Source organism: Boleophthalmus pectinirostris, unplaced genomic scaffold, assembly GCF_026225935.1.
Source record: "Boleophthalmus pectinirostris isolate CB_2022bp ecotype Guang Dong unplaced genomic scaffold, ASM2622593v1 HiC_scaffold_22, whole genome shotgun sequence".
NCBI lineage: Eukaryota > Metazoa > Chordata > Actinopteri > Gobiiformes > Gobiidae > Boleophthalmus > Boleophthalmus pectinirostris.
Genome location: NW_026571190.1, coordinates 3,449,218 through 3,471,573, shown reverse-complemented (window position 1 = coordinate 3,471,573; position 22,356 = coordinate 3,449,218). Strand labels below are relative to the sequence as shown.

The 22,356-nt window shown below is 42.5% G+C and overlaps 1 protein-coding gene across 1 annotated transcript in view; it reads right to left on the bottom strand.

The window, feature by feature from the left end:
* The window catches only part of LOC129410253 (protein NLRC3-like), a 43,933-nt gene extending 24,694 nt beyond the window's left edge, over nt 1-19,239 (bottom strand). Inside the window, 8 exon segments of the mRNA XM_055157750.1 lie at nt 14,025-14,198; nt 14,567-14,740; nt 14,809-16,594; nt 16,682-16,886; nt 16,991-17,060; nt 17,129-17,227; nt 18,543-18,673; nt 19,144-19,239. Of these exon segments, the coding sequence (XP_055013725.1) occupies nt 14,025-14,198; nt 14,567-14,740; nt 14,809-16,594; nt 16,682-16,886; nt 16,991-17,060; nt 17,129-17,227; nt 18,543-18,673; nt 19,144-19,200 (2,696 nt within the window). The 5' untranslated portion in view covers nt 19,201-19,239.
* Nucleotides 19,240-22,356: the final 3,117 nt, after the last annotated feature.

Below are 22,356 nucleotides of genomic sequence, written 5' to 3'. Positions count from 1 at the left end.
TCCTGTGAGCACCCACGCAAATCTCCAAGCACCCACCGGAATTTTTCCCAGTCCTAAATTGACTAGATTTTTAAGAATGCACATTTACAATGAGCCTTTAGTGTCCCTCTCTCTGTCTCTGCGATGTATATGGAAGGGGAGCACACATAAAAAAGTGAAATGTGTGTGTGGGCACATGCACGTGCACCCAAGAGTGCCCGTACATGTGTTTGCACTGAGCATCCACTTGGAAAAACATACACCGGCACCTATGATGACCACCAAAAGTACAACTACATAAATGAGAACAGGAAATGAACCAGGACGAGCACAGATCTAAATTTGTACCAACCCAGGATTAAACCAGGACTAAACCCAGTGTTGAATAGAATCAAACTAGTGATACCTGAGTGGATCCAAAGAGTCCAAAGCGTCTCAGAGAAAAGTGTGCATCTGGAGGAAGAGGCTTGTTGTGTTGTGTTGCTTGTGTTCTTCCTGTGGCTGTGGCTTGGCTGTGGTCTAGGTGGGCGGGGCTTCACACTGGTGAGTGACAGGAAGTTGCTGCTGAGCTCTGCAGTTTTGTAGGTCTCATTTATTATGACACAACTGAAAAAATGAGCCAATAGCACAAAAATATGAAGGAGAGAACCCACTCCTGCTCACCCACTGCACCAGACTATAAAGAGACAGTTAATACTCCCTACAACTGTACAACAACTCACCCACTGCCGATACGTGTAGTACAGATGATGTGAGTATTACAGATACATGTAGTACAGGTGATGTGAGTATTACAGATACATGTAGTACAGATGTGAGTATTACAGGTACTTGTAGTACAGATGTGAGTATTACAGATACATGTAGTACAGATGATGTGAGTATTACAGATACATGTAGTACAGATGTGAGTATTACAGATACATGTAGTACAGATGATGTGAGTATTACAGATACATGTAGTACAGATGTGAGTATTACATATACTTGTAGTACAGATGATGTGAGTATTAAAGATACATGTAGTACAGATGATGTGAGTATTACAGATACATGTAGTACAGATGTGAGTATTACAGATACATGTAGTACAGATGATGTGAGTATTACAGATACATGTAGTACAGATGATGTGAGTATTACTAAAGTCCGTCCTCAACAGTTTACTTTCACCACTCACTCACATTGTTAACATGTCACTTCAATCTGGAACATTCCCAAACGCATTGAAAACTGCGGTCATTAAGCCTCTCCTAAAGAAGAGCAGTCTTGATGCCACAGTACTGAACAATTTCCGACCCATCTCAAATCTGCCGTTTTTTGGCAAAGTCCTTGAAAAAGCTGTTTACCAACAGCTTACGAACTTTCTCCAAATGAACAACTCCTTTGATGTTTTCCAGTCAGGTTTTAGAGCCTCCACAGCACTGAGACTGCTCTTATCAAGGTGACAAATGACATCCGCCTGAACACTGATGCAGGCAAAGTCTCAGTCTTGATCCTGTTAGATCTGAGTGCTGCTTTTTGACACTGTCGATCATGGGATCCTCTTACAGAGACTAGAGGACTGGGTGGGCATCTCTGGTACTGTACTAAACTGGTTCAAGTCCTATCTAGAAGACAGGAAGTATTTTGTTGAAATTGGAAACTGTGTCTCAGATGACATGGCCCTGACCTGTGGGGTGCCTCAGGGGTCAATCCTGGGCCCCCTGTTGTTCAATCTCTACATGCTGCCATTAGGCCAGTTAATAAGCAGCAATAACGTGTCCGTACCACAATTATGCAGACGGACACTCAGATCTACGTCTCTCTGGCAGCAGGAGACTATGGACCAGTGGAGTCACTTGGTCACTGCATCCAACAGATCAGTGTGTGGATGCAAAACAACTTTCTCCAGCTAAACTCTGACAAGACTGAAGTCATAGTGTTTGGTCCACAGAAACAAAGGGACAGTGTCAGCAGTCACCTCCAGTCTCTCTCTCTAAAACCTTCAAATCAGGCAAGAAATCTAGGGGTAATAATGGACTCAGACTTGAACTTTAACAGCCACATCAAATCAATAACATCTGCAGCCTTTTACCATCTAAAAAAAATAGCAAAAATCAAAAGTTTACTGTCTAAAGCAGACTTGGAGAGACTTATCCATGCGTTTGTCTCCAGTAGGTTAGACTACTGTAATGGTCTGCTCACTGGTCTCTCCAAACGAGCTGTGAGACCCTGCAGTACATCCAGAACATCCAGAACGCTGCAGCTCGGGTCCTTACTCGAACTAGGAAGTACGAGCACATAAGTCCTGTGCTCAGGTCTCTGCACTGGCTTCCTGTGCCTCAGAGACTTTAAAGTAGCTCTACTTGTGTACAAGTCTCTCCATGGCCGAGCACCAAACTCCATCTGTGACATGTTAGTGTCATATGAACCATCTCACACTCTGAGGAGCTCAGGGACCGGCCTCCTGCTGGTGCCCAGAGTCACGACTAAACAAGGGGAGTCAGAGTTTCAGGTTCATGCAGCTAAAACCTGGAACAGTCTGAACATGTGAGACAGACTCTTCTGTGACGCTGTTTAAATCCAGACTCAAAACATTTCTGTTTAACTGTGCAAATAACTGAAAGGTTTTCATTCCGCACTCTTCTCTTTAATTTATGTCTCTCTTTTTTAATTTTAATCTTCATGATTATTTATGTTTTGATTTGTTTTTATTATGATTTTAATGTATTTCTTATTCTGTAAAGCACTTTGAATTACTTTTTGTACGAATTGTGCTATACAAATAAACTTGCCTTGCCTTGCCTTCTTTCTGTGACAGAGAAGTCTTCTGCTAATGGTAAGTCTGTTCTGTGCTTCTATTGCAACGAACAACTTCAGCCCAGATGCAAAATCAGCCCGAATGTTTAGTAAAACATTTGTGTTGGATCAGCCCATTTGGAATTTCGAGGAGAATTTCAAATGATATTTATTTAAAGAGTAAAATTACATTACCCCCCTGACATATTTTGTTGCGTACAGTGTTCACCAGCTTTATGAAAACAAATGTGAGTGCTCAGCTGAGTGGTGGGGGAGATGGGAAGAATATTTACGACAGTGCATTTTCACTAGCAACCTCTTGGGGGAGCACTACCGCCGAAGTTACTTAGTTCTGCTTTAAGATAATAGTGGAGCTTTCATGCATCACCATGGCAACACAATTAAAAATACTATATGGTTTATATTTTTTGATTGAGGTGATCAAAGGTAATTTTTCTGCAAAATTTCGTATATTTTGGAAAAAGTAAAAACATTACCTTCCACGCAAAGTTTTGTTGTGTTCTGTTGGAGGCGCTATCACAACATGTTTTCTGTGTCACAATTAGTAGGTTTTGGCAAGAAAATTTTACAACTGATTCAAATTTGATTCCAATCGGACTTTGTATGTGCAAATGGGAGCAAATTTTGACATTGGAATTTTTTTCTAAATCTGAATGAAATCCAAAATGATCATCCAGCTTATTCAGAACGCCCCCTCTTTTACGTTGATCCCTTCCTACAGAAGGATGGATGAGAGCCACGGAGTGGGAGGGAGGGGGTCGAGACCGCTGACACAGATGGTGTTGTTGAAGTGGCTGTATAGATAGGGCTTCTGGGTAATTGAAAGCTTGGTTGAGCTAAGCTGTGGTTGGTTGGAGAGGAAGTTGAGGCATGGTCCAGCTTCTGAACCTGACTGAATCATTTTAACTCCACGTCAGTGAAAATGCTAACTCAGCATTTAGAAATATTCAATCCAAGATGGCCAACTTCTGGTTTGTCAGGGAGCATAGCCATAATAATATTTTTTGTTGGTCTTGACATGATGAATCTGTGTACCGAATTTCGTGGCTCTATGACAAAATTTACATTGAGACGGCTCCCATAGGCTGTATTTTGACTTTTGAAGGTGGTTGCATTTTTGTATACGTAGTTATGCAACACATATTTTATCAAATCTTTTGGTACTTTTGAAATTTGGGCAGTATTTGGTGAGTTTTTGAATATGTTTATGGGCCAAATTTGAGCTCAAATAGCAGAAGAAGAAATAAATAACTTTAAAAAAAATTATAAAATAAAATTATATACAGTCTGTTGGTACCCCTCTGGTAAGGAAAGAAAAATCAACAATAATCACTGAAATAACTTGAAACTGAGAAAAGCAATAATAATAATATTTTAAAAAAAAAATCCTGACAAATAACCAATGAAAATCAGACACTGTTTTTGATTTCTTAATCAACAGAATTATATATATATATATATATATATATATAGTATATATATATATATATATATATATATATATATATATATATAAAACTAATTACACTGGCCTGGACAAAAATGATGGTTCCCCTAGAAAAGATTCTAGGTAATTGGACAATAGGGACATGTTAAACTTAGGTGTGTCTCTAATCTGCATCACAGGTTCTTCAAACTTGTCCTCAGTCAGTCTGTCTGTTTAAAGGGCGACATGTTGTCATTGTGCTGTTTGGAGACATGATGGACACAACACTGAACATGGACCAGAGAAAGAAAAGAAGAGAACTGTGTCAGGAGACTAGAAAGAACATGATAGACAAGCAGGTTAATGATAAAGGCCATAAGACCATCTCCAAGCAGCTTGATGTTCCTATGATTACAGTTACACATGTTCTTCACAAGTTTAAGGTCCACAGGACTGAAGCCAACCCCCTGGATGTGGCAGCAAGAGGAAATTTGATGACAAATTCAAAAGATGGATCATACAAATGGAACCAAAAAGCCCAGAACAACCTCCAAAGAAATTAAATGTGAACTCGAAGGGCAAAGTACATCAGTGTCAGATCACACCATCCATCAATGTTTGAGCTGAAGTGGACTTCATGTGAGGACACCACTGCTGAGAGCAAATCATAAGAAAGTGAAACTGGATTTTGTCACAATGCAGATTGACAAGCCACAAAGCTTGTGGGAGAATGTTCTTTGGACAGATGAGACAAAATGGAGCTCTTTGGCAAGACACATCAGCTCTATGTTCACAGACACAAAAATGAAGCAGACCAAGAAAAGAACACTGTCCTACTGTGAAACATGGAGGAGGCTTGGTTTTGTTCTGGGGCTGTTTTGCTGCATCTGGCACAGGGCGTCTTGAATCTGTGCAAAATACAACGGAATCTCAAAACTATCAAGGTGTTTTGGACCAAAATATGTTGCCTAGAATTAGAAAGCTTGATCTCAGTCATAGGTCATGGGACTTCCAACAGGATAATGACCCAAAACACACAGCTAAAACCACCCAAGAATGACTAAGAACAAAATATTGGACTGTTCTGCAGCAGTCTGTGAGCCCAGATCTCAATTCTCTTGAACATCTGTGAAAGGAGCTGAATGATGGTGTCTGGAGAAGGAATCCTTCAAACCTAAGATAAACAGAGGAGTTTGCTCACGAGAAATGGGTCAAAATACTTGTTGACCTGTGCAGAAGTCTCATTGACAGTTACAGAAATCATCTGCTTGCAGAGTTTGCATCAAAAGGTTGTACAACAAAATATTAAGTTAAGGGAACCATCATTTTGTCCAAGCCAGTCTCATTATTTTGTTTTTTCTAATAATTCTGTTGAACCACAGGTGAAAAACAGTGTTTGATTTTTGTTTGACATTTTGCTTTTCTTAGTTTCAAGTTATTTCAGTGAATACCAACAATTTTGTCCATGACTGTATATATTTTTAGCAAAAACAACATATCCGTTAACATGGGAACAGCATATTATACGTTTTTTGAAAGCTCTTGACCTTCCCCACGTCACTGTGGGGTCATTGGTGAATGACGGGTGCGTCTGCACCATCTCGTCGGGGTCACCCTTTGACCTCCCACTGACTTGCATTCATTTTCGCAGTGATAAATATGGCCTTGGGCATGGGTTACTGGGATACTGATGTTCATGCCGGGGCCAACCGAGAGGAAGAAGCTGCACAACTTCCTCTCACATACACCCATGCACTCATCATTGCCCATGCGCTCATAGTAGCAAAAGCAAAAGGCTCTACACCCTATTGGGGCTTGGGCCTAATAAAAAATAATAATAATCTGAGCAAAAACAATATATCCATTAACATGGGAACAACGTTTTTTTTTTTCTCTCTCTACCTACCCCACCCCGTGGGGTCAATGGCAGATGAGAAGCACCATCACGTCAGGGTCACCCATTGGCACCCATTTGTTTTTTATTCATTTTTAACAGCTATAAACATGGCCCATGCCTTTGGCAGTCTGATGTTAGAAGTGTGTTTGGGGGACAGGAGAGCTTTGCACTACTTTTGTTAACATTGAGTCAAGGCGTGAAGCTGTTCATATTAGCAAGAACAAATATGCATGTCCCATGCATTTGGCATTGGTTGCTAGTGTGTAATGATGATTTAGGACAGGTTAGACTCGTCTATTTATCTGGAGGACTCACAGTTCATCCACATCAAGTAATAGTCCCTGTTAGTCTAAGGCAGTGGTGTCAAACTCATTTTGGTCCGGGGGCCGTATCCAACCTACTTTGATCCCAAAGGGGCCGGATCAGAAAACTCATGTCATATAAACCCCAAAAATAACAATAAGTTCAAATATTTGTGCAGAGAAACACAAATCTATTACAGAAATCTTTTTTAATTGATGAACTCTTTCTTATTATATAATATTATGAACCTGAAACTTTAAGAAAAATTAAATTTCAACACAATGTTTTAACATGAACTGTGAATGTAAATAGGAATAAGTCAATTTTTCTTGGAAAATCCTGCACTCGGCTCCACTTTTCTCATGTTGGACATTTTGTTGATGAGGGTGTCAGGGTCAACAGTCAAAACGATCGTCCTTCAAGAGCGTTTGGAAAGAGACAAGTCTTCATTTGTGCTGCTCTGGTGGGAGGGGCCACGTACAGAGACACTGGAGACGCTGCTGTGATAAACACCACAGAAAATTAACAATATTTTAATAGAAAATATAATTAAAATATTTTTGTAGAAAATCACAGAAGGGCCACATTAAAGGTCTTGGAGGGCCGGGTCTGGCCCCCGGGCCTTATGTTTGACACCTGTGGTCTAAGGTGACATCTGTTCCTCCGTAGAGAACCCTTGTCTGTCTCTACCAAATAAGATCTGGGAGCATTGGCAGGTCTAATGACTGCTCCAGTGGTTCCTTCTGTAGTAATCCCCACTTTCTATCCTGTCAGTACTTCTGGGAGTCTTGCACAGTTTCTTGGGTTGAAGTGTTTTGCCTGCTTACGCCTCCCTCCTCATCCCTTTTTTCGAAAGGTCTGCAATTCCAGCCACTTAGATTCCAACTTGACTGTGGGTTGAGGTGGGGAAGTGTGCAGGTTTCTTCCCATGAGCAGCTGTGCAGGCGAGAACCTGTGTTCCAGTGGGGTGGCTCTGTGCACCAGTAGCGCTCTGCTATAGTCACTGTCCTTTTTCCACAAGTCTTTGAAAGTATGAACAGTGCACTCCACATCCCCTCTGGCTTGGTGGTACCTGGGATTGCTCATGACGTGTGTGAACTGGTGCTCTTTTGCAAAGTGTCTGAACTGTTCTGATGCAAATTGCGGCCCGTTGTTGGAAACCACATTCTCTGCAACTCCATGTCTCACAAAGGTCAAGGTTTCACAGCTTTTATAGTGACCTCTGCAGATGTGTGTTTGAGTTCAGCAATCTCGATGTACCTGGAGAAAATTCAATAATCAGGAGGTAATGTTCTTTGATTACTCAAACAGATCTGTGCCAACCTTCTGCCATGGGCGGTCGGGCACAGGAGTGGGTGTCAGTTCTGTAACCTGTGCTTTTGACACATTTCACACCTGTATACCATCTGATCTATCTGTAAATACCCTGACGGCCTTCGTGCAGACGTTGCAGAATATCTGCTCTCAGTTTAGGCAGCAAATTGTGAGCTACATGCCCATTCTATGTTGCCAGTAACCTTTTAACTCTGGTTCTAGCTTACATGTTTCTGGCCAACTTGTCAAACAGTGGTTAATGACCTTTTTAAACAGTTCATCATTTTCCTGTGCTTACTTTGTCCCCTCTAGCCTTTTGTGTGTGTAGGGGAGATGAGATACGACACAGTCCACAAAGAGCTCTACCTCTTTTTCCAGCTGAACGTCTCCTGCAGAAGGCAGGCCAACCGTGACAGAGCATCAGCTGTGACAAACTTATTTCCGGGCACATGGACGATGATGAATGTAAAGCGTAGCAGCCTGAGGCAAAATCTCAGGATGTGCGGAGGAAGGTCATCCAGACCTCTTGTGCTCAGAAGAGGGACCAGGTGTTTGTGATCTATAATAAAGGTCTGTAGTCCCATGAGGTAAGATTAAAGTCTTTTGCATGTCCATGTGACCGTGAGCACCTCCTTTTCTATTTGTGCGTAGTGCCTCTCCATGTCTGTTAGTCCTCTTGAAATGTGAGTCACTGGTCGCCATGGGCCGTCAGACTGTTTCTGAGTCAGTACGGCTCCATTCCCATATGGTGATGCATCTGCAGAGACTCTTGTGTCTGCTGAATTGGAGGACTGAGTGAGCACTACTGGGAGGCTTAATAGTTCCTGGGGCTCTGCCCAACTCCACTCATTTCTCTAATAATATGTGCATGAAGTAAGAAAAGGAACAGAAAACTAGACAGTTTGGTAAATAGCCTGAGAGTGGCAAAAAACTGAGTCAGATAAAGGTAAACATGATGCTTCTTCCTCTTTATGCAACATGCTTTCTCTAGTGTGTGTGACAGACAGTGCTGACTGGGTGAAAGGTGAAAAGATGGTGTGAGAAGAAGACACCACTGCGTATCTCTTGGAAATCTACAATGAGGAACTGTGTGGACCAATAAGAAGAAGACAACACATGGCGAGAAACAAATAAGGCTAGATGACTCGATGTTTAGAAGAAGAAGGGCTGAAGTGGCTGAACTATAAAAAGGGTTCAAGGAAAACTAAGGGGTCGAGAGCGGAGTGCCTGTCTGGACCCCTACGTATGTATGCTAGTCAGGGAAACATAGGAGGAACCCTACTGCTTTTGTATACAAAAAGCATATAAAAGCATTCAATGCAATAAGTCAGATAAGTGAAAAAAATTAAATTCTCTGAAAACGAGATAGTTAGCCATGAGATGGCACACATCCTCCACGCTCTGTGGCTGCAGCAACTGCTGGATTGCCTTTAACTTGTTGGGATCAGCCTCTATGCCTTTTGTAGAAACTTTATATCCCATGAAGATAATTTCACTTTTGGGAAACTCACATTTCTGATTCAGAGTGAGACCCTCCTTCTGGAACTTTTGGAGCAGACAGTGCAGTCTGTGGTCATGCTCCCGCATGTCTCTGCCATACACCGGCACATCATCGGCATGACAAATCACACCTTCAGAGTCCTCCAGCATCTGGGATATTTTCCTTTGTAAATGTTCCGGCGCCAATATTAAGGGAAGTCGGTTGAACTGAAACCGTTCAAAGGGCGTGATGAAGGTTGTGAGGGACCTTGACTCTGGTGTGAGAGGGATTTGCCAAAATGTGGAATGAGCTTCGAGTTTTGTGAACATTTAATCATCTTTCATCATTGCAATGTTTGATCAGCTGCTGGGAGAATGTTGCATTCCTTTTTTACTGCTGCATTTAGGAGTGTGAGGTCACGACCAAAAAGCAGTGATTGGTTAAATTAAAAAAGTACCCGCCTACCATCAAGCGAACAAATCCTAAGGTTGGCTGATAAATCAGGCTAGTACAATACCAGTGTTTTTCTAATCTCAACATCTAACGAGCAGGGGTGAAAGTAGACTGGTGTGTTATATGTGAAAAGGCTCCTTCAGCTTGCCTAAACCCTGAAACACATCTGGGTACGCTGCTCTGAAATCTGTCTCAATTTCAGTGACTGTGTCTACTCTGTACACCAGTCCTAGAGCATCACACGCTTGTCTGCTCAACAGTGGCTGTAATAGACCTGACACAAGATACACACAAGATCTTTCACTACCAGCTGTGCCCCAAAGCAGCTCTTTGCCTTAAATTGGTAAAAAAAAAAAGGGTTTCTGTAGCTTACCGTCCCTGTCTAGTCTGTACGTTATCTCTGGAAAAGACATAACATCTGACCATGTGCCAAGTTTAAATTCTACCTTTAATATTATATTGTTTAGCCAAAATAATATATCCGTTAACATGAAACAGCATATTATATGTTTTTTGAAAGCTCTCTACTGGTTGAAGTAGTAGTAGTAGTGTTTGTAGTAGTAGTAGCAGCAGTGATTGAAGTAGCAGTGGTTGAAGTATAGTGTTTGTATTAGTAATATATGTAGCAGGAGTATTAGCAATGGTTGAAAGCATAGGACATCAGCTGGACATGGAGAACCCCCCCCACGAAAATCACAAGAAAACTGTTCAAATGCAGTATTTGGTGGTATTACAATATTGGCTGCAGTTATTACTTTGTGACATGTTTTGCCCTTACCTAGCCAATAATGTGATAACCAGCAAAAAAAAAAAAAAAAAAAAAATCTGTAGATAATGTAATAAATTATTGGTTCACTAAAGTTATTACATTATTGGCTGGTTATTACGTTATGGGCTTATTACATTTAAACTTGGCCAAATTTATTTATCAGTTTCTACAATTCTTTGCCCAAAACTGGAATTGTGCGTCCATCCTTCTTGGTTTAAATAATGTATTACCCCAAACTGTGAAATAACCTTATCAATATTTATTCATGGGTGGGGAGTCCCTGCCTCAAGTGGAGGAGTTCAAGTATCTCGGGATCTTGTTCTCGAGTGAGGGGAGGATGAGGCGTGAGATTGACAGGTGGATCGGTGCAGCATCGTCAGTGATGCAATCGCTGTATCACACGATTGTGGTGAAGAGGAAGCTGTGCCAAAAGGCAAAGCTCTCGATTTACCGGTAAATCTACGTTCCTACCCTGAGCCTTGGGTAATGACCGAAAGAATAAGATCATGGATACAAGTGGTCGAAATGAGTTTCCTCTACAGAGTGGCTGGGCACTTCCTTAGAGATAGGGTGAGGAGCTCAGTCACATGGGATGAGCTTGGAGTAGAGCCGCTGCTCCTCCACGTTGATCTGTTCTGCATGACTCTTGGGCACATCCCTTGGGAGATGTTCCAGGCATGTCCCACTGGAGGCCCCGGAGAAGACCCAGGACACGCTGGAGGGACTATGTCTCTCGGCTGGACCCTTCTTAGACTGCTGCGTGACCTGGCCCCGGATAAGCGGAAGAAAATGGATGGATGTTCTTAGTTGAGTAACAGCAGTAAAGATTGGGACATTTCAAATCTTCTGTATCAAATGGAGATACAATAAAGATAATTTGTGAACCATTCTTATTCCAAATACATTTCCTGATTAACTCTGACATTTTAGTAAACATTCCAGCTGGTGGAACCATGGGGATATTTTTAAAGAAAATTCATTTGGGCGCCTTCAAGCAGAAGTAAACAGCAAGGCCAAAAATTCAATTTAATGCATCTGATATAAAAATGTATTGAACAGATACATATGTACTCTAGTTTATGAAACTGTTGACCTTTTTTCTGTACCGTTTTTGGTTCTAAAGTTCCATATGTTTTAAACAGACCATGTATGAAACATGGAACAAAAATTATTTCCCAAATTTCAAAGACCTGCAAATCATGTCAATAAATGGATGTATTTCATCATATCTTGTGTTATTCCATCTTTGAACTGTTGATGAAGGTACAGGATTTAAAAAAAAAAAAAAAAAAAGTATTTAAAATAAGAAAAATTAACTTGGAAGGACTGACATATTTTATAGAAATAGTTTCCTTTCATTTTGAAGTAATATTAAAGTATTCAGAAGAAAAAAGTTGACAAATGATGTAAAATCCTGCACCTTCTACTTGTTTGTACAATTTTCCCTCTGTTACTTTTTCCCTCCGTTACCGTGACCTTTCTTAATAAAAAATCTCATGACTCAAAAAGTAAGAGGTTTTTCAACCTAATCTTGTAACATATGGTAGAAAACTATATGACACAAATATTCAAACCAGTTTGTTAAGGATCTGTAAGTGAGAACCAAGAGTTATCACTGTTTATATTTATTGCCCAAAAAGTGCTGCATATTTCATTCCCTCCGTTACCGACATGAGTTTTTAAAATTTTTTTGTCTTGAACTTGAAAGAATATCACAGGTTTAACTTGACCCTGTTGGAGTGTAACTCTTTCCTACATTCTGATACTTACTTATTTCAATAGTCCCTCTAGTTTCTGAATAAGAGACATTTGAATGTAAAAAATCTGCCCCTGTTTCCCTCCGTTACCACTTGACCAGACCCATTTCTAGAATATTGATCCTACCTATAGGTGATACTGGTAAAACTTGCCACCAGTCCAAGTTTCTGGAGGTGAATTCTATTATTCTGTTCTAGTGGAGTGACACAATGAGTGTGAATACATGCACATCAATATCCCAGTTATTATATCTTGGTTATTGAAGTATTCGGAATACTGTGTATACAAGTGCACTGAGAAACCGGGATATTCATATCACTGTGTACATGATGAAATGAAGTATACCGGTTTCTGGTTTCAAAAATGATATACTTAATAAAAAAGGAAAAATACAAACAACCATGAGGTTTTTTAGCATAGGAAGCTCGGAAGGTTCGTAACCAGTGATAAGGAACTATGATCCACTGCACAGATCAAACTGAACTTTCCAAACACACTGCAACAGATTCTTAATTAAAATCTTCTGCATAAATAAACTCAACTTTACAACATATAAACCATAACCACTATACAGCCACATCAACCCATTTGATCATATAATTCAGCTCATTTGCATAAATGTAAGTGCTGATAAAAACAGCTCGCTCCTTGTGCGCTGATGCGGTTCAGCTTCTTTCAGACTAAAGGACACGACTCAGTGGGATATGTGTGTTCTTTCTGTGACAGAGGGATGGGCTGCTGATGGTGAGTCTGTTCTGTGCGTATATCATGTTAGAGATGGTTCATGTTTAACTTTTCAGAGATTATACATGTGCAAGTCATACGAGTGCAGACTGTACATGTGCAGGTTTAGTGCACCTCTATTTTAGTTATTTCATTCATGTATGGTCACTTTATTTATGTTGGTCATTTTATATCTGCACATTTGTTTCATACATAATTTGTGTCAAATCTAAAGCTGGGATGTAAATTTTAATCAGTAGTTCAGAAAAGTTAAACCAGCACAAGTAACAGCACGACTGGGCCACCATTACCAGAAGTCAGTTTTGACAATCAGTTCTGATGGAGCTTGGTGCTTCTCCTTTGCTCCCAGGAGCAGTAGTTCTGATGGCATTGTTGTGTATGTTTGAGCTGAAACATGAGTGCAGCTCAAACACAGCTCCAGACTGGACTCTTCAGGATCTGCTTTAAAAACAACTCTGGATTCATGGATGTAGAGTTGGACTATGAAGTCTAAATATATTCTCAATGTTTTAAATGCAAAAAATAATAAACAAACAAACAAATAAATACATAAATAAATAAATAAATAAACAAATTAATTAAAATAAAATAAAGCATAACTGTATTTCTTTTATACTTACTCTTCCACGGGCAAACTGTTAACCAGTGAACACCTGCAGGCTCCAGTCTGTAGGAGAACACACATTTTTCATTACTGTGGTTCATCAAGGCTTTATGTTTAATCTATTAAAATAGACTGAGTCTGTATGGTGTGAGTGTGTATGGTACAGTTACTGCTCCACAGGAGCAATGGTGGGAAGACAGGTCCATACCTGAGAGAGTCCAGTGTGCAGTGGGGGTCCTCCTGTAGAGCAGACAGGAGCTTTACTCCTGTGTCTCCTGGATGGTTGTAGCTTAGGTCCAGTTGTCTCAGATGGGAGGGGTTGGACCTCAGAGCTGAGGCCAGAGAAGCACAGCCTTCCTCTGAGACCAAACAACCTGACAGTCTGAGGACAGATATTGTAATCAGTCAATTCATTAGTAACATTCAATACAAATGGGACATCATGTCATTTTTATTAATTGTAATTCTCAGTGTAACTAAAATGAATAATGTGACCTGAGCTGTTCCAGTTTACAGTGACGACTCTTCAGTCCAACAGACAACATCTCCAGCCCTGAGTCCTTAAAGTCGTTGTGACTGAGGTCCAGGACTGTCAGACTAGAGGACTGGGAGCTGAGGACTGAGGACAGAGCTTCACAGCTTCTCTCTGACAGATTACAGCTGCTCAGTCTGGAGGACGAAATGGGAGCTCATTAGAGAAGAACTCAAAAAATAAATGGGCTGTTCTGATACACTCTTTCATTCATAATCTCAGCAACAAAGCTTTAAAAGAAATACATCTGTTGTGTTTATGAAATACAAAACATTACTTAGTTTTCCCGTAGGATGGCTGTTGGATCGCTAGTCTTTAATGATGTATGAAATACATGCTTTATATAAAACATCAACATAGGGCCAGAATAATAGTATTTGCACTTTTTCAGAATAATAGTAATTGCACTTTTTTTGAGAGTGACAGACTAGGTTTGTCTGGACTGTCTATAATCAGTAATAAAACAAAGTATAAGAATAAAAAAAAATGCCTGCATATTTCTGACCTGAGCTGTTCCAGTTTACAGTGAGAACTCATCAGACCAACAGACAACATCTTCAGCCCTGAGTCCTTCAAGTCATTATGACCAAGGTCCAGGACTCTCAGACTAGAGGACTGGGAGCTGAGGACTGAGGACAGAGCTTCACAGCTTCTCTCTGACAGATTACAGCTGCTCAGTCTGGAGAGAAAACAATGTTTATGTAGAGGTTGAATCAAACCATCCTCTGTCAAACAAATGTTACTCACAGAGCTTTGTTGGAGGCCTTGACCACTGGCAGCAGCCTCAGCAGAGCCTCCTCTGAAGCAGAGTATTTCTTCAGATCAAACTGCTCCAGATCTTCTACTGATGACAGTAAGATGAAGGCCAGAGCTGACCACTGAGCAGGAGACAGTCCACCTTCAGACGGACGTCCTGACCTCAGGTACTGTTGGATCTGCTCCACCAGAGAACGATCATTCAGTTCATTCAGACAGTGGAGCAGGTTGATGCTCCTCTCTGCAGACACATCCTCACTCAGCTTCTCCTTGATGTACTCAGCTGTTTTCTGATTGGTCTGGGAGCTACTTCCTGTCTGTGTCAGCAGACCTTGTAGAAGGCTCTGATTGGTCGACAGTGAAAGTCCCAGGAGGAAGCGGAGGAGCAGGTCCAGGTGTCCAGTTGGACTCTGTAAGGCCTGGTCCACAGCTGTCTGGTGAAGATGCTTTAGTTTTCTTTTCACACTGAACTTTGTAGACATCTGCTTTTTCTCTGAGAGCAGGTTGATCCCAGTGTTGATGAAGGTCAGATGGACGTGAAGAGCAGCCAGAAACTCCTGCACACTCAGATGGATGAAGCAGTAGACCTTGTCCTGGTACAGGCCTGTCTCCTCTCTAAAGACCTGTGTGAACACTCCGGAGTACACTGAGGCCGCTGCAGCGTCCAGTCCACACTTCCTCAGGTCACTCTCGTAGAAGATCAGGTTTCCTTTCTGCAGCTGCTCAAAGGCCAGTTTTCCCAGAGACTTCACCATCTTCCTGGTCTCTGGACTCCAGTGTGGGTCTGTGTCAGATCTTCCTTCATATTTAATGAGTTTGACTTTGGCCTGAACCACCAGGAAGTAGATGTACATTTGAGTCAGGGTCTTGGGCAGCTCTCCTCTCTCTCTGCTTTTCAACACATGTTCCAGGACTGTGGCAGTGATCCAGCAGAAGATCGGCATGTAGCACATGATGTGGAGGCTTCTGGACGTCTTGATGTGGGAGATGATTGTGTTGGCCTCATCTCTGAACCTCTTCCTGAAATACTGCTCCTTCTGTGGGTCGGTGAACCCTCTGACCTCTGTCACCATGGAGACACACTCAGCAGGGATCTGATTGGCTGCCGCGGGTCGTGTGGTTATCCAGAGGCGAGCGGAGGGAAGCAGGCTCCCCCTGATGAGGTTTACCAGCAGCACGTGCACTGAGGCGGACTCTGTGGGGTCAGTCAGGGCCTTGGTTTTGGTGAAGTCCAGAGGAAGTCTGCACTCGTCCAGACCGTCAAAGATGAAGAGCACCTGGAGGTCTTCAAAGCTGCAGAGTTCTGCTTGTGTTTGACTAAAGAAGTGATGAACAAGTGTCACCAAGCTGAAGCTTCTCTCCTTCAGCACATTGAGTGATCTGAAAGTGAACGGGAACAGCAGCTGTATGTCCTGGTTGGCTTTGCCTTCAGCCCAGTCCAGAGTGAACTTCTGAGTGAGCACTGTTTTCCCGATGCCAGCCACTCCCTTTGTCAGCACTGTTCTGATTGGTCCATGTGTGTGAGCTGGGCCTTTAAACATGTCTTCACATGTGATGGTTGTCTCTGCTGGGTCTGGTTTCCTGGAGGCTGTTTCCATGTGTCTGACCTCATGTTCCTGGTTGACCTCTGAAGACCCTCCCTCTGTGATGTAGAGCTCTGTGTAGATCTCATTCAGAAGGGTGGGGTTTCCTGCTTTAGCGATGCCCTCAAACACACATTGAAACTTCTGCTGCAGGTTTGACTTCAGTTTACGCTGATAAACTCCAGAATAACTCCCTGAATGAAGACAACAGATACAGGCCTGAGTCTCAGAGAAGATAAAATGACTCTGAGCATCTTGTTAAATGTGTTAAATGGTCCTACTGCTCCACAGACGCTCAGCCAGCTCCTTCTGCTTCATCCTCCTCAGGAAGTTCAGTGTGATCTTCAGAAAAGCCTCACTGCTGCTCCTCTGCTCTTCATCCTCATCCTCCACAGGCTCTAAGCATTCTGGGTAATCTGTACTCAGAACCTTGTGGAGCTTCTTCAGCTTCTTCTGGACAAAAGTGAAGATGTCCTCCTCCAGAAGCTGAACAGACACATTATAAACAACACAATTGCAGTCAGTGTCAGATCTGTGTCAAACAAGGTCTCATTCATCTGAACATTTCCAAACTTTAGTGAATGACAGACCTTAAATATGGAGTCCAGCTGTGTCTGATGGTGCTGACCACTGGAGACCTCTGGATCCGTCTGCTCCACTCTGTGAACGAGACACATTAAACTCTCATTTCAGTTCTGTTGTTTTATTCAACACTTGTGGAAACTCACGGCTCCGTGGCAAAAACAATGGGATGTGACATAGACCAGTCACTCCTGAGGGACTCACAGCTGGGACCAGGTTCAGATGGAGGATGTTTCTGGTGGATCCTGAGACACAGAAGAAAAAACACTTCAGTCACAGTAAAACACATGGGACTGTTCTGACTCAGGTCAGATACTTCAGGAGGTTCTACAAAGTGTTCATGAGGCCTTCACCACAGACACTTCAGTCTGATGGTTTGAATAAAGAAACACTACATTTCACTATATTGTTTTCATTATTACAGAAAATATAAACTACTTGCTCCTTTTTACTTTAAAACCACTTACCATCCACCCGTCCGCCGGCGGGTGATTTTCCAATAAAAAATGTTCACTCTGTATATTCACCTTCATTATTGTTTTCACTACTGGCATGCCATACATTGTTTGAAAGCTTAATTTCTCAATAAAACAACCATATCATTCATTTTATGGCGTACAATGAGCCCAAAACGCGATAACTTAAAAATTCACATCATAATCAAAGAAAAAGATATGCGTTTCTTACATTTGAGCCGGTTCTCTCGGTCCAAAATGCGTTCAATCCATGAAAAGTTATACTCAATAAGTCCGTAATAATCCACAGAAAAAGAATATCAAGTTGTTTTTTCCATAAAATAATTCCATGTGGGTAAATAATCCAGAAAATCCTCGTCCGTATGAATGGATGAATCTTGTGCCGAATTGTCATTTTGTTTACACAAAGGCTCACAGCATCAAAACCCTTTGTCCTAGAGATCTGAAATTCTACACAGTTGTTGCCAACAACTTGAGCAATGAGGGTAGTGAGTCACAAATGCCTAGCATGAAGTATGCCCAAGCTAAGGCCTTTATTTTTTCAATTTTTTTTTCGAAGCAAAAAAATATAATTTTTAATTGACTGTACTGTAGGTTAGGAAGCACACAGTCTTCATGTACATATCTACAGAAACTAGAAGGCCTAAGCTTTAAAATGGTGCCTCACACAAGCATGTGGGTTTTAAGGTTTTCTTTTAATAAGCTATGGCACTTGGGTATGTAGTGCTACTGTGCACATGCCAAAATTAGGTGACAGGTTAAACACCTTTTCTTTTTCCAGATAGAGGCCTGACAGTGACACTGAACATAATTGATGTTTGTTAAACCAGTTCACTCTTAAAATCCTTCTGTGTTCATGTTTAAATTTACACTTAAAATCTAATTATAATTAGATTTCTGGAATTGTCAGTTAATTGAAATGTAACTTAAAACAGCAAAATCTGTTGTGAGATGATTTCTCTCAGAAAGACAAGACGTCCTACACTGAAGCGACACATGTGCACCTGGTGTTTTTGGTCATCACATTTCTTTAGTTCATGTAAACACACACAACAGTCACATCTAATCATTGGCTCAGACTTACTGTAGACCAGGCTCCTTTTTAAAATCAATGTATCGGTCAATAGAGCCTTCACTTCCCAGCGCCGCCCTGCTGGTGGTGGGAGGGTCTGCGTCCTCTCTGTGCTCTCTCTGATCCATGCTCAGTCCAGAGTCCTACAGAATGACATCACAGTGTTTAGCCCCGCCCACTGCTCACATGGTTCATGTCAGTGACAGAACAGCACCAGAGCCACACACATATCTCTGTTGATACACTCCTACATTCAAAAGATTCTACATTTGAATTCAGAAAAGTGCAGTTTGACAAAACTGATGAATCCAAATCCTAACAGTGTGCTGTTTTTGTGTCTCTTTCATTGGTTAGTGCAGCTCAGAAGTCTTAGTCATGCTCTCAGTGACCACAGACAATCACTGGTTTAGTGCAGTCTGTGTTTGGGTTCACACTTTACACACATGACACTGAAGAGCTGTGGACATGGATCAGATTTCACTGTAGATTTGAACAGGACAATATCTTAAACATGTTCACAGTAGAGACTTACAGACTGGACAGATTTTGTTCAATCTATTTCACATAAAGAAGAGATGTATGAGAATAGCAAACACTTGAACACTGTAGTTACTGTAGTGACTGTGGAACAGCTCCATCCCACTGGACACATGTGCTGTATCACACTCATGTCTCTATATTCAGTAGAGTCTGTGCTCACGGCTCCAGCTCTTCTCCCTGTGGGAGTCATGTGGCTCAAAGTCCTCACTAGGCTCAAAGTCCTTCATCATGTGTGAACAAGCCTTTAGTGTGAAAAAACAAGGTGGATTCAGTGAGTGTGTGTGTTTGTGTGAGAGCTGTGTCAAGTGTTCTGAGAAAGAGCCTGAAAACTGTGTGAAATGATGACAAATGTCCCAGTGATATGACCGCCACAAGTACAACTACACAAATGACATGACACTTACATTTTCTGTCCAATTGTAATTTCTTCAGTTAAAAAATATCTGTAGTCCCTCTGAACTCCATGGAACCAAATCATGTTTTCAGAAATCATTAGTTATCGTGCATGTTTTTGTACTCAAAGTGTTAAAATGTCATGTGGTGCGACCATCCGCCCTTAAACTTCTTTAAAATTGTTTCTTTCTTTTTTGGCATATTTTGTATTTTGTAGTCCCACATGACATTTCAGCTTTCTGGAATAGATATTTCCCCATAATATACAAATAGATTTTGTCCGAGCGTGTCCATTTTTTCAAATATCATGTGGTGCAACCATCAAGAAATGACTATTCTGGACTTTTTATTTTGAATTCAACTGAAAAAGAGGAAGTTGAATCATTCACCAGTTTGCAAAGGACACATGGAATCAACAAGCAGGTTTGTAACCCTTTTTCAAACATTTGAAAAAGTCAGTGTTTTTAAGCGCTGGGAGGCTGTTGCCATATTTGGATGTGAAAAACCAGTTTGTTTTGTTACAGTGGCTCATACTTTGCCTGTAAATTTGGACTGAATCTAAAAAACATCATGTAATGCGACCACTGTAGGAAACAATCGTTACGACGTAACTGTGGTTCTATGAATCCCAGATGACCGCCAGAGGCGCTGCTTCAAGCACTGGATGATCATCCTTGCGCATGCGCAGGTCAAGAATTTAATAACAACAAAGTCACCTTTGACCTCCGGTGCCTCAGGGGAGTCTATATAATTACGTGACACCGGAAGCTCAGTCCCTCAAACCTTCTCGTGAAACCACGAGGGTTCCGAGGGACCGGGAACTCTGGCAGTCATCTGGGATTCATAGAACTGCAGTTACAGTCGTAACTATCGTTCTATTTCATCCCTACTGACTGCCAGAGGCGGTGCTTCAAGCACTGGATGATGGATTAGCAAGGTCACAAGGAATCATCAACGTAAGGAGAAACCCTACCTCACTGTGATGTAGAGAAGTGTTGCTGAAGAACCCCTCCAGTGGGTGTGGGGAAGCTATGTTCACCCTGTAGAATCTTGCAAAGGTGTTGAGGGAGGTCCAGGAAGCTGCTGCTGAACAAATGACATCTAACGACATACCATTGACAGCGGCCCATGATGTTGAGAAGCCCCTTGTGGTGTGACACCGGACCCCAGATGGCAACGACTGTCCCTGTAAAGCATAAGCTTTTGTTATGACCCCCACAATCCAGTGCGCGAGGCGCTGTTTTGAAAGGGTCTGACCTCTGCGTGAGCCAGCAAACAGACAAACAAGCTATCAGACCTCCGCATAGAAGCTGTGGAGTGAACATACATCTCGAGCACATGTACGGGACACAGCAATTCAGCAGGAGTTCCCACCTCAAAATGGGAAAGCTGCAGTGGCAGATTGTGCTGTGTAGATGAGGGCACCTTTGGAACAAAAAATGCATCAGGCCAAAGGGAAACCCCAGAACCATCAGGATGCCTGCGGCAACAAGATTCGTGAACGGACAGAGCATGTAGCTCACTCACCCGTTTAGCAGAAGCCATGGCCAACAGGAATGCAGTCTTCATCGAGAGCCACTTAAGGTGGATCTGCACAAGTGGCTCAAATGGAGGAGCCCGCAGGGCCTCAAGTACAAGGGAAAGGTCCCATGTCAGGACAACAGAGCGATTGGGTGGACGCAAGTGGCGCACACCCTTCAGAAACACCAAAATACGACCAACATTAGAGTCATTCCACCCTGCATGCCAGCAATTAATGGCAGCAACGTATACCTTTGGGGTAGTTGGTGTATGTCCCTGATTTAGCAATCCCTGCAGGAATGTAAGAACTATGGAAATGAGGCAGTGAACCAGGTCCTACCCCCTTCACAACACCATGTGTCAAAGAGCCTTCACTTGCAAGAACACAACTTGTGTGTAGATGGGGCATGCGCATTGGTCATCGTGTCCCCTATTGCTCCGGCATATTCTGAGAAGGCTAAGTCGGGCCTTGTAGGGGCCACACCCAGAGTTTCAGGCGACCGGGGTCGGGATGCAGAATCCGACCCCCCAGTTGCGACAGAATATCCCTCCTGGAGGGAAGACGTCATGCAGGACCGCTGCAAAGCCTGAGCAGGAGAGGAAACCAGGGCCTCGCTGGCCAGAATGGAGCCACCAGGAGAAGACTGTGGCCTGCCTAAAGGACCCGGAGCAGTGTTTGAAAAATCAAGAGGAAATGGTGGGAACGCATAAAGAAGGGTTCTGAGCCAGTTGTGAGCCAGTGCATCCTGACCCAGAGGGCTGGCACACTCCGTCCATGAAAACCAAAGGGGGCAGTGCGTCGTCTTCTGGGAGGCAAATAGATCCACGTTTGCCCTGCCGAACATCTCCCAAATGTGCTCCACCACCTCTGGATGAAGCCTCCATTCTCCTGGCAATGGCCCTTGCCGAGACACGAAGTCTGCCGATGTGTTCTGAAACCCCGGAATGTGCACAGCTCTCAGACTGGCAAAACGTGGTGCAGCCCAAGTCAGGAGGAGTTGTGCCATCCTCAGCAAGCTCTCCGACCAGGCGCCCCCCTCGTGGTTTAGGTGAAAAACCACTCTGGTGTTGTTGGACCTCACTACCACATGTCATCCTCGTAGATACGGGAGAAAATGATGTAGAGCAAACTAGATGGTCATGAACTCCAGACTGTTGATATGAAGCCTGCTCTGGCGTACGGCCCACAACCCTTGTGCTGTCCGTCCCTGCTGTGTTGCACCCCAACCCACTAGGGACACATCTGTGTGTACAACCTCCCTCCTGGAGGGAAGGGGAACCAGAGGAACACCTCGCAACATGAATACCTCATTCCTCCAGTGAGACAGGGATGCCATGCACTGAGAGGTGACAAGTAGATGTCGCTTTCTGT